This window comes from Marmota marmota, unplaced genomic scaffold, assembly GCF_001458135.2.
Source record: "Marmota marmota marmota unplaced genomic scaffold, marMar, whole genome shotgun sequence".
In the NCBI taxonomy this organism is placed as follows: domain Eukaryota; kingdom Metazoa; phylum Chordata; class Mammalia; order Rodentia; family Sciuridae; genus Marmota; species Marmota marmota.
The window spans coordinates 23,140,286-23,152,850 of record NW_026000016.1 but is presented as its reverse complement, the minus strand read 5'-3'; the positions used below and the strand labels follow the sequence as shown (position 1 = coordinate 23,152,850).

The following is a 12,565-nucleotide window of genomic DNA, read 5'->3' as shown; positions in this document are numbered from 1 at the left end:
ACAGTTTAAAACTCAAAATTTTATTTGTAGAAGTTCAAAGTAAAACTTCAGGCTCTGTGAATTCCAATTCCCCACAGAAGCGGGGTAAATAAGTTGTTGCATGGACAAAAAACCAGAACCCAGCTCCGGAGAAGCTCAGCTGAGGCAATCCCAACCCACCACTGTCAGCAGAAGACTCACGCTGACCCCTGCCCACTCTGTCCCAACTAAAGACACACACACATCTTTCAAAGGGCTGAAATGCTTACCACAAGGCAGGGACCACGCCAGGGCCATGATGAGATCACCCAAGTAATTGGGGTGGCGAACAAAGCCCCACCATCCAGAAACTAGAAGATTTTTTCCCGTAGAAGTATGAATGGTTTTTAAATCTATATAAAAACAAAAATACATTTTTAATGATCTCTAAAAAAGAGACATAAAATCTTCATTTAATATACATCATACAAATATAAACTACTACTTACGAGCAAGCTTTGGATTAGTGGGATTTTTCCGGAATTCATTCTTCTGAGAATTTGCACATCGGAAGATTACATATCCACAAACTGTAATTTTAAAATAGTTTTTTGTTAATTTAGATATAACCTGATACATAAAATTATCTGTAATTTCTCTCAGAAATTATTTCAGGGCTCTGAGGAAATGTTCAAAGCAGAGAACATTCTGATTTTTACAAACAATTTGAAAACTCTCAAGCCCAGAATGTCAAAAAGCAACTCTTCTGAAATCTCTCTCATTATATACCTTAAAGGCAAAATGCAATCACATCCCCAAACAAAATAAAATCTAAGAAAGCCCACGACAATAAAATCAGTGCTAGAGTTTGGTGTAATCAAAATTATATGCTATCTGTTAGTTTTGATACCTAACATGAACACTTTATTAATAAAACACCAGCTTAGAACCAGTACCACTTCAAATCTATGTGGAATCCCACTGCAAACCTACAAGTTGGTAGCTTTATTTAAATTTCAAAATGTTGACATCAACAGGCCCTGACTTACCTATTGTACTGTCAGTCCTGAATAAATAAAAATACGTCTATTCCGTATTTTTAGCTTAACTGTAAAATATATAATACTGCTTTGAATAACACCCAGGCACACTTGATACAGATAACCAAACCAACGGTGAAACCAAATCTTTTTTTTTTTTGGTACCAGGGTTTGAACCCAGGGGTGCTTAACCACTGCCCTTTTATATTTTATTTAGAGACAGGGCCTTGCTAACTCGCTGAGGCTGGCTTTGAACTCATGATCCTACTGCCTCAGCCTCTCAAGCTGCTGGGATTATAGGCATGTGCCACCAAGCCAGACAAAACTAAATTTTACAAATCACAAACAAAGATTTCTTCTTTTACCATGGACACTGATTAGGCTAGCAAAACTAGCTATAGATAAATGAAGTTCAATGCTTATCTTGCACAGCCTCTGGTGGAGGAGTTTAATAAATGATTTAATGACAAAGGACTGAAGAAAATCCATCCTGAAGTGAAATGTATGACTGGGCCTGGCAGGCTTCCAGCCAAAGCTAAACTGGACTCCTCACTTCCCAAACTCGCTTCCCTCTCCCCACCACTCACCCTGCTGACATGCTCCCTGTCCATCTCCATTCCATTATTTTTTTCCTAGCAATAGACCTTTCTGGCAATGGACCTTTATTTTCCTTATTTATGTGTGGTGCTGAGGATTGAACCCAGTGCCTCACGCGCTAGGCAAGCTCTGCCACTGAGCTACAACCCCAGCCTGTTCCCACTAGTCCTCGGTACCTAAAACTCCAAGCCCCACACTGGCGCTCACCCACATGCGTCTTTTCTCCTGTGAGAATACTCTGAGCTTTCTGAGGGCAAGACCAATCTTCCCATTTTTAAAATAACGACTCAGAAGAGTAGGCACTCAACAGAAAAAATAAATCATGATTCAAATTTTTAAATTTTAAAACAAGATGTTTTGTTTAAATATTATGTTTAGAGACCTACTAAAGAACAGACGCATGAAGCATCCATTGTCTGCACAAGATGCAGAATCTTTTTATTACTCATCCATCACAAATCACTTCAAACCTGAGCTAATCATGACCATTTAAAATGGCACATTACAAACAGGTAGATACCAGGGCACAGCAGACTTGGCCCACAGCACATAGTTACCCAGAAGCTGAGCTTAATACTCACGTTTCAGAGCAATAATCCCAGCAGCTACAGGCCAAGATACCTCATGAGGGTGAGTGACTAAGTAAAAGGCTTGGAAGCTATAGATAAATGGAACCCACACCAAATCTCCAAAGGCCAACATAAATCCAAACCCATCGTGGATGATGTCCATGGTCGTCAACACGGCTTCCTGTAAGGACATAGACAGGGGAAGGAAAGAAAAAGCTTCCAAGTTTAAAGAATTCAAATACTGTGCTAGTACTGTCAAATATGAAGGGCTCTGGGAGGACACACCAACCAAAATTTTGTTAAAAAACAGGGAGCTATGATTCCCCTGGCCTGCACTCTGCTGTGCTCTACCCCTAGTCCGCAGCCCTGTAACAGCAGACCCCAAAGGGCCCCTCCACCCACTTTCCCCTCCTCCAACCACAGATCAGCCTTGCCCCCTGCAGCCTTCCTCCCTCCACTTCTCAGATGCCCCTGCTACTTTACTTGTCCAGTCTCTCTCCACTGAACCATAACCCTCCAAAAGTGGGGACCATGTTTTCATCTTTGTCACCCCAGCACAACATGGAGAAGTGTTCAAAATGTGTCTGAAGAAGGAATAATGAAATTGCCAGTTCCCTTTGTTTCAATTCCAGGGGCACCAATCTAATTTCTGATCATCACCTGGCTTTTCTTTCCTTCCTTCCTCCCCGCCCCACTCCTCTTCATTACTGGGGTCTGTACTCAAAAGCATTCCACCACCAAGCTACATCCCCAACCCTTTTTCATTCCAAGACAGGGTCTCACTAAATTGCCAAGTTTGCAATCCTCCTGCCTAAGCCTCCCAAGCAGCCCACCCCATCTGGCTTCTCATATGCATTTTCCACAGAAGAAATAAGCTACCTGGTAACATGGTCAATTGCTTCACCCTCCTGGTAAATTAACAAAAGTGCAATCCTCTCTGGGGGGTTGTCTAGCATGAGCATATTGCTAGAGCCAGATCACCTCAGGACCTGGACCCAAGCAATCCAGACACCTCCAACATCAAACTCACCCAGCCTGGCGAAGGAGACCTCTAAACTTCAGTGTATGCTCCTGATGTAGAAAGATTAGCTAGTACAAGCTCTATTGAAGGATCTGAGTTCTAGTTTTAAAAGAAAAGAGTGATACCTCAAGAGCTTTATTTTGTCCCTAGAAAGAATGCAAAAAAGATATCAACCCTCAAGACCTGGATCTGGTCTCGGGTTCAAAACAGGATAAAGGCGATTCTTTTAAAAAGGGACCAGACAAAAGCAGATGCGGATAACAGCCAGGGCCCAAGAGGGTGGAAGTAAGAAGGACCAAAGCCTAAGCACCCAATGCCAGGTGGGCAGGACCTCAGGGGCACCCCTCCTGGAGCCTCAGGGCAATCCCAAGACAAGCTCCTCCTGTCGTGTGTACTTAAATTGGCATTCTTGGTTTTTCTTAAGGTGAGGCAGTTTCGTATAGAGGAATTTATACCAACTGACCTTTCAAGAAAGCTATTAAGCATCTGCTAATTACCTGTGGCTGAAGAAAATCATAAAATCAAGTCCCTTCCTGGAGAAGCTTGACAGCTGAGACAAGAAGATACACAGCGAACAACCTCCCAGCCCAATCCCCCACCCCCGGGCTCTGTTAATGTTGCCTTAAAGAGCTTTGCCTTAAGATGCAAAAGATTTCCAAATCTACCACAAGACAGAAAGCATGAAGGAAGGGGCTGGGCATACAGCTCAGTTGGTAGACTGTCTACCTCACATTCACAAAGCCCTGGGTTCAATCCCCAGCACCACACACACACAAAACAAAACAAAAAGAAGGAAGAAACTAGAAGGAATCATTACTGACAACCAATCAAAAACAAATCTGAGGTGAGATAAAGCAAAAGTGAAATATCATTTATGAAATGTAATCTATGTGCTCCTCAGGAGCTACTACATCACAGCAGACAGACCTACACTGGCAATACCAAGAGTTACTCTTTTAAATTCAAAAGCACACTTTATTTGGGGTGGATCTGGAATTCATGCTAAAGGACTTGAGTATCAAAGGCCATCACCATCTTCAGAGCGCACAAAGCTCTGAGCAGAGTCTATGCGAAGGGGTGGGGGAGTTCAACAACAACCTGTAACCAGGGGTAACATCAATCCCTCTACTTATAAATGAGGTTTGTTGAACTTCAAAGTGGTCCTAATCCTCCTAAAGAAAAGGGGGCTAGGGTGTAGCTCAGCGGTAGAGCACTAGCACTTGCACTTGCCTAGCAAACGGGAGGTCCTGGGTTCCATCCTCAGCACCACATAAAAATAAATAAATAAAATAAAGGTACTGTGTCCAACTACAACTAAAAAATAAATATTTTTCTTTAAAAAAGATGAACAAGAGGATTACCAAAATATCAATACCAAACTTTCAAACTCACTCTTTATGGTTCTGCATGGAAAGCCAAAATTAAAGATCAGCCTCAGGAGAGGGTAAGGAAGGGGAGAAGTGCCGATTCCAAAGGAGAGGAGATTTCTCTCCAAAATGTCAGCTGAGTGTCATAAAAACTTATTTGGGGACATAAGAATGTAGGCCTGCCAATTTTGTTTTTAAAACTGAAAGAAAACTTGTAATATGGAGAAGGTGATTGCAAAGATACCAATAAATATGATAAAAATATATCTAACATAGGGCTGAGGAAGAAATGCTTTCTAAAAGAAATATGTTCAGTTGAGACAGAGAAGACCAGCAAAACATTTACCAGCCTTCATGCCACAGAAATCATTAGTGGCCTATCAATTATGAGAATGGCCACAAGTTGGAAACAACTTTTGAAATAAAGCTGGTCTCCTCGATGTATCTCGATTTCTGATTTTATAATCCATCTGGTTAGAGCCTCACTTTCTATTTTGAAATGTTTCAAAATAGAAAGTGAGGCTCTAACCAGATGGATTATAAAATCAGAAATCTTCCTCTTTAGCTTCCTCTTGACAATCCCAAAACACCATTCTAATTAAATGATTACCAATTACCTCTTGACAATCCTAAAACACCATTCTAATTAAATGATTACCAATTTCCATGTGATATAGTAATTAAACAGTTAAATTTTAGTTATGTGAATCGGCCACTACTCAAAAAAACAGATGCCAAGATCTACCAATTTTAAATACTTACAATATTTTATTTTTAAATAAACGCTTGCTGACTCACATGGATGTGTGGCCAAAAGCCTAGAAACCTGGCATCAGCCCTGCTCAGTGCAGCACCTCCACGCCCTCACACAGTGGCACTTCCCACCACCTCACAGCAAGCTGGAGGAGGCTGGATTCCCCCCCTTTGTGTGCAGACAGCAAGACTCCCAGGGGTCAGGTCATTCACCCACTGTCAAAGCCACCGGACTCCAAGGCCTGGGCTCCTAAAATTAATTACCTCGTTCCAGAGGGCGTCCACCACATACAGGAGCTGGAAACTGTTAACCAAAATCATTGCCAAGGATGGAGCAGCACGGTTCTGTACTTTCATTTCAGCCAAAAGCATCACTAAGTTAATAACCACCTGAAATAAAAGAGGGGAATATTGTCTCAAAGGACATTCCCAGAGATGCCAAGCACTACTCAGAGGAAGAAGGAACTTCCCAGCCGAGAAGCCCAGCAGACACTGCCCTAACCAAGAACCCTCCACTGGGGACGAGGTATCAATACCAGGAACCCCTGGCCACAATGCACTGAGGATATAATGTCACTTCTGTGCTGCTCTTGCCAAAATGTATAACCTCACTCCAAACATGAGAAAATACTGGACTAACCCAAACGGAGGGACACTTATAAAATAACCAACTAGTATTCTTCAAAAAACTGTCTCTCACTAGAGACAAACAAAGACTCAGCAACCACTAATGTTAACTTGCTGTTACCGATCACCATACTGTGGTAGATCAGATGTTAACACTATGGGAAGGGGAATGAGGACAGCAAGAGACCTCTTTATTTTCATAACTCTACTGCAAGTTTGAAATTAGGCTTTTTTTTTTTTTTTTTTTTTTTTTTTTAGGGCCAGACACAGTGGTGCACACCTGTAATACCTGTGGCTTTGGAGGCTGAGACAGGAGGATCAAAAGTTCAAAGCCAGCCTCAGCAACAGGGAGGTGCTCTGCAACTCAGTGAAACCCTGTCTCTAAATGAAGTACAAAATAGGGCTGGGGATGTGAATCAGTGTTCGAGTGCTCCCAAGTTCAATCCCCTGTACCAAAAAAAAAAAAAAAATAGGCTTTTTTCAAAAAGAGAAGGAAAATACATTTTTTCTTACATTAATTCATCTACACTCTCACTTTCCTACATAAAGGTAAAATGATTTCAATAAAAATAAAATGAGGCGGCTGGGGATGTGGCTCAAGCAGTAGTGCGCTTGCCTGGCATGCGTGCGGCCCAGATTCGATCCTCAGCACCACATACAAACAAAGATGTTGTGTCCGCCAAAAACTAAACAATAAACATTAAAAAAATAAAATAAAAAATAAAATGAGGGGCTGGAGTTGTGGCTCAGCGGTGGTGTGCTTGCCTTGTAGATGCAAGGTGCTGGGTTCAATCCTCAGCACCACATAAAAATAAATAAACAAAATAAAGATATTGTGTCCATCTACAACTAAAAAATATATATATTAAAAAAATAAAATGAAATGAAAGGAGCTGGGGCTGTAGCTCAGTGGCAGAGCACTTGCCTAGCACAGGTGAGGCACTGGGTTCGATCCTCAGCACCACATTAAAATAAACAAGTAAAATAAAGGAATGCTATCCATCTACAACTACAAAAATTTTTAGAAAAAGAATTTTAAAAAATAAATAAATAAATATAAAGTGAAAATATTACAGAAAACACTTTGTGTTAAATAAACAAAATATGGAAAGCTATAATTATTCCTAAAAACACAGTGCCTACTTCTTACTTTAAAATTATCTACATTTCTTTCTAAATGCAAGAAAAATTTCTATTATTAAATTTAAAAAGTAAAAAAGGACATACCCATCCAATCAATCCGGGACGCAATTCACAAAAGTATTTGAGATCAAAAGCACCAATTCGAGGATTTAATTCACGGCCAATGAAGAAATCATAGACAGCATTTCCTGAGAACGGAAAAGATTTTACCCAAACGGTGTTCCAAACGAGGCTCTAAAATCTCATAGCCACCTATTATCCAGGGGTCCCAATTCAGCTGTCTACAAGAGCCTAGGAAAGTTCTGGTGGTAAAAGGTAGGAGGATCCCACAGTACGCAGGGAGCTGGGGATGCAGCCTCAGCAGAAGGGCACAGACTACACCCTTTGAAGGCCCCCATTTTGAAGGAACCAGAAGTTCTTTAAATGTACAATTTTTTAAAATAAGCAACTTTATTAAAAACGCTTAAACAGTTTAGGTCAGAATCAACCAAAGTATTGACTATTTTAGACAAAATAATGTTATAAATTGTGATTCTCAAAAGTTTACAAAAGTATTTATTGTCATCAAACAACTAAAGGAACAGAAAAGTATAAGAGAAAAAAATTAATATTTTCTTCTAAATTCATTTTTCTTTAGCTTTTTTTTTTTCCATCTTTTTGTTTTTTCATATTTCTCTTCTTTTCCCATAAAATGAAGCTAGAAGGGAAACGTGGGGGTGAGGGGGCAGTCATCTATTCAAGTCTAGAAATGGCTGCAGAGGGCTCTGGCATTCATCTAACCCACGATTCACCACTGCTCACCAGCGCTGGCAGGAGACAGTTCATCCTTGGGTGCTTTCCAAGAGCGAGCGTAGAGGTAAATACTCAAGATCACTGAAAAAATAGTGGCTACAAGGGCAAACTGAAGGAAATGGTTGTACACATAATAAAGCTCAACACCCCAGAAGAGAGATGTTCCGATGACTGCAGATGTCAACATAAATGCATAGAATCCTTTAAGAGAGAAAAAAATGGGATGGGGGGTCATATTAACCCAGGGCTCACATAAAATTTACATCGTTATAAAACAATGCAATGTGTTGGTTTTGGTTCTGGGGTTTATTTGGTTAGTTTGGTTTGAACACAGTGTCTCATTATGTTGCCCAGGCTGGTCTGGAACTCTAGAGCTCAAGAGATCTTCCCACCTCAGTCTCTGAGTACCCTGGCACCTGGCTAATGCAGTGTCACTTGTCTTACTTTCATGATTCTGACTAAATAGACACAAATCTACAAATAAGCAATATCTGAGGCGTAATCCTCAATACCATAACTCTTGTACAATTTTTCAAATATTTTAGCATATTTATTATTTTTCATTATAAGCAATCATTATCTGCTTTTAATTAAGGGAAAGCTGAAGTTCACAGAAATTCACTGTTAAGAATCTCAAAATGCAGGGCTGGGGTTATGGCTCAGTGGTAGAGCGCTTGCCTAGCACATGCAAGGCCCTGGATTCAATTCTCAGCACCACTTAAAAATAGATAAAATAAAGGTATTGTGTCCAAATACAACTAAAAAATTAAAAATATTTTTAAAAAAAGAATCTCAAAATGCATTTAATACAAACTCTCAACCCAAAATCAGATTTTTTATTTTATTTTATTTATTTATTTATTTATTTTGGTGCTGTAGAATGAACCCAGGGCCTTGTGCATGCAGGGCAAGTACTCTACCAACTGAGCTATATCCCCAACCTCTAGATGGCTAAGTATTAACAGAGCTTGGCCATGCACACATTTTAAAATCTAATGTCATTACTGAATAATAAGGCAATTTTAGTTGCTGTAAAATTATAAGTATTTATACTTGAATTAACTTGTCAATAACGGCTTCCAAAGGTTTTAGTCATATTCTATCATCTAGAACTAACATTCAAGACCCCACCCTCAAAGTGCAATCAAACAACCCTCTGGTAAAGTTGGGATGTGAGGACCTAGCAGGGACATTCACCCACACAGCCAGATTAGAAAGCAGCCTTGAGACTCCTCGAACTAGTCCTGCTGCCGCTGACCCATACAGAGAGACACCGTGAACTATTTTGTCTTTTGGCTGGAGAAATAGTTTTGCTTATGGGAGCCGAGTGCCTGAAAGCTAAGTCATCAAATTGGATAAACATTCAAACACAAAAAAGAAGCAGACCTTATTTATACTAGAATTCTAAAGTCAAAAGCTTTCATAAAGTGAAAAAGTCATTTCTAATTTATTTACTACTTATGTCCTCATTAGTTTATTCCCACGAATATTTTAACTTTAACTTTTAAATATATTCATTCAACTCCCATAAAATTTAAAAGAAAAGAAATGGTGGATTAAAGCAGTTTTTTTGCTCTCTAGCTATGTGGATTAAAAATAATTATTTGAAATTTCTTAAGTGGCAAAATCTTATGAAAAGAAATTTCTTAATACTGCAACCAGAATAACCAGAAGAGGAAGGTTTTTTCCTTTTTATTAGAGCATTATAGTTATACACAGTAGCTGAGTTCATCTTTTTAAAATGAAATACAAATGGAAATATCATCTCCTCTACTTCAATCTCCTCTTCCTCCCCACCCTTTCTCTCTATTCTCCTCCTATTTCTTTGTGATATCTGATTCCCCTCCCTTTTTCCCTTATTTTACTCTAGCTTAGAGCAATCGTTCCTAAGGGATCAGGCAACTAGACCAGAACTCCATGTCCAAGTGCTAACTAAGTCTCTGTGTGACACCCCTCTAAGGGAAGGAAACAAAAGCAAAACAGCATCACTTAGAAGGAAATAAACTGTACCCTAGAAAGAAACCCACAGAACACTAATATCCTGAGACCTGATAGCAAAAAGTAAACCCATCTTTCCCCAGACTCCACTTCACTGGCTGGGCACACACAACCAAAGAGAAGGGGAGTGTCACAGATTCTAAAATTTGTTCCATTAGCAAGGAGTTTGGTGAAAGCAAACAAAAAGTCTGCCAGCATCAGCAAACAAGTTTTAAGAACCCACCAGTATCTGGCACTGAGCTACAATAGATGCTTCTCATGACATTAAAATGCAGGAGGCATCTAAAATATCTTTGCTTCCCTTTTAGAACCCAGTAAAGTGATTTCAGATAGACTAGATGCTGGATAAAGCACTAAACAAAAAATATCCAAAGTTAGAAAAAAGCATGGACAGGATAAAAAGACATTCAAACAGATACAGATAAGGGCTGGAATCATAGCTTAGTGGTAGAGCACTTGCCCAGCACGCAAGAGGCCTGGGGTTTAATCCCCAGTACCACACACACAAAAATATATACACACACAGACCAGTTCCTGACTTAAGTGGTTAGACTTACAATTTTCCCACCTTACATGGTACAAAAGCAAAAAACATTCAGTAGAAACCATATTTCCTAAATGGATCTCTTCCCAGGCTAGTGGTGCTATTCTCTTTGGTGCTAAAGTGTGCCAGCAAGCCAAAGCTCCCAGTCAGCCAAGCATCACAGGGTGAATGACTGCCAGGCTCCAGTGGACTGTAACTAAGTTAGGATGTTAGGTAGATTTGATGTATTAAATGCATTTCTACTTCCACTATTTTCAACTTAAGATGGGTTTGTGAAAACATAACCACATCTTAAGTTGAAGAGTATTTGTAATATAGTTCCCAAGAAAATAAAAACACTCCATTTAGTCTAGTAAAACACTCATTAAAAGATTACGACATAGACATGCCCTAAAATCAAGTTAATGGTACTTTATCAAAGTCTTCAAATGGCCAAGTTGGACTGATCCCCTCAGTATATACTCCTACACCACGGGAGGCACCCAGCCAACAGGGGGCGACATCTGCCCATTTCTCAAACTGCTACGTAGGACCACTTCATCCTGCCTTAGTGCCCACATCTATGAGCACCCACTAGTGCCCACTCATCTACTGGCACCAAGAGAGCAACAGGGAACACAATCAAGCCTCAGCCCACACAACTACATTCTAGCGTGGGGACCCCAAAGAACAGATAAATACATTGATGTGGGAAGGCAAACTGCCAAGAGAGAACAATAAAATAGGGCAAGGGAAAGAAAGGGACCTAAAGGCTTCTCTGAGCAGAGATGTAACAAAAGTAAAAAAAAAAGTAGCTATCAGACATTTGGGGAAAAGTTTTCCAGGCAAAGGCACAAATTCAAAAGACAGTTCAGACCCAGGCAGCTGGAACCAAGTGAGCAGGGGCAGGAACAGCTCCCAGGGTCAGAGTGGCCAAGATGCCCACACCAGTAAAGGGCTTCTCTCAGGCCATGGGAGTGCTTCAAATGATGAAACCCTAGACAAGTACAGTATTTTAAGTAGTGCTAATGAGGCTAAGAAAACTAAACTGTATATTGGTATGTTGTGTGCGTGTACAAATATGTAACAACAGAGTAGAGCCAAAGCACAGTCCTAATCATTTAAAAGGATAATGTTTTTTTTTTTTTAATATAACTTAAGATGTACACAAAAGTAATTAAAGCTGGACGGTATAAAGGTAGGGTTCTTGTGTGAGAGTGCATAATAATAATGATGATCACAAAGGATTCTAGAGTCACAGGTTTGACTTGAGTCAATCTGAGCCTGATCTCAGACCTACAAATCTACCTAACCTCCTCCATAGATTAACTCAAGCTGTTTTTCACTGACATGATTGAGTTACTGACTTCATGGTTTTCAGAGTCTGGCTGAAATACTAATTCCTTTTGTGCTAATAGTTTACAAAAAAAAAAGAAGAAGTAATGCTTTTCCTGTCTTGTTCACTGTTGTCTTAGCATGATCCCTGCCATATGATGCCTTGACTAGTTACCCACCAACTGCCACCATGGACCTCTGGTCTGCCCTGATTACTAAAAACTAATAACTGTCCATGCCTCACCTGATAGAGAACAATGACTCTGGGTCATTTCCAGCAAGAACAGCTTAGAGATGTTGTTGCTCCCTTTCCATAGAAATGTAGAAATTGACAGTGGGGAAATGTAACAGTGGTCCATTTTATGCTTTGACTATAACCCTTGCTGCTCTGCCACTGTAACATTTCTCTCCTTCTTGCCCTCTTGCTCCTCCTCCTCCCTAATTTTTCCCCCTCCCTAATGTCAGGGCAAACAGGTTACCTTTCTTCCCCATCCTAGACAGAGTTATCTGTCCTTGAGCATACACCCACCACTGGAATGAAGTAACTCAGAAGATCACAGAAATGACTATCTTCCAAATTAACAAGTGAATTATACCTCTGGACAGACAACTGTGAAATGTAGCCTTTGAACCACCTCTTTAAAACAAAACCCTTCTTGGGGCTGGGGTTATAGCTCCACAAGGCCCCGAGTTCGATCCCCAGCACCAAAAAAAAACCCTTCTCCCTGATGGGCAGAATCACAGCCTCTGGGACAGGAGGCCCCTATGTTTCTCCTTTGCTAGCAAAACAATAAAACTTCTTTTTCCTTTTTCTCAAAAAAAAAAAAAAAAAAAAAAAAAAA

At 40.1% G+C, this 12,565-nt stretch overlaps 1 protein-coding gene across 2 annotated transcripts in view; it reads right to left on the bottom strand.

Moving 5' to 3' along the window:
- The window catches only part of Lbr (lamin B receptor), a 28,301-nt gene that overhangs the window by 2,134 nt on the left and 13,602 nt on the right, over nucleotides 1-12,565 (bottom strand). For both annotated transcript variants that reach the window (XM_015483596.2, XM_048809301.1), the window contains 6 exons: nucleotides 7,877-8,068; nucleotides 7,160-7,263; nucleotides 5,570-5,695; nucleotides 2,177-2,345; nucleotides 468-548; nucleotides 249-371 (listed from right to left, as the gene is read on the bottom strand). In XM_015483596.2, the coding sequence (XP_015339082.1) occupies nucleotides 249-371; nucleotides 468-548; nucleotides 2,177-2,345; nucleotides 5,570-5,695; nucleotides 7,160-7,263; nucleotides 7,877-8,068 (795 nt within the window). The remainder of the gene's footprint in view (nucleotides 1-248; nucleotides 372-467; nucleotides 549-2,176; nucleotides 2,346-5,569; nucleotides 5,696-7,159; nucleotides 7,264-7,876; nucleotides 8,069-12,565) is intronic.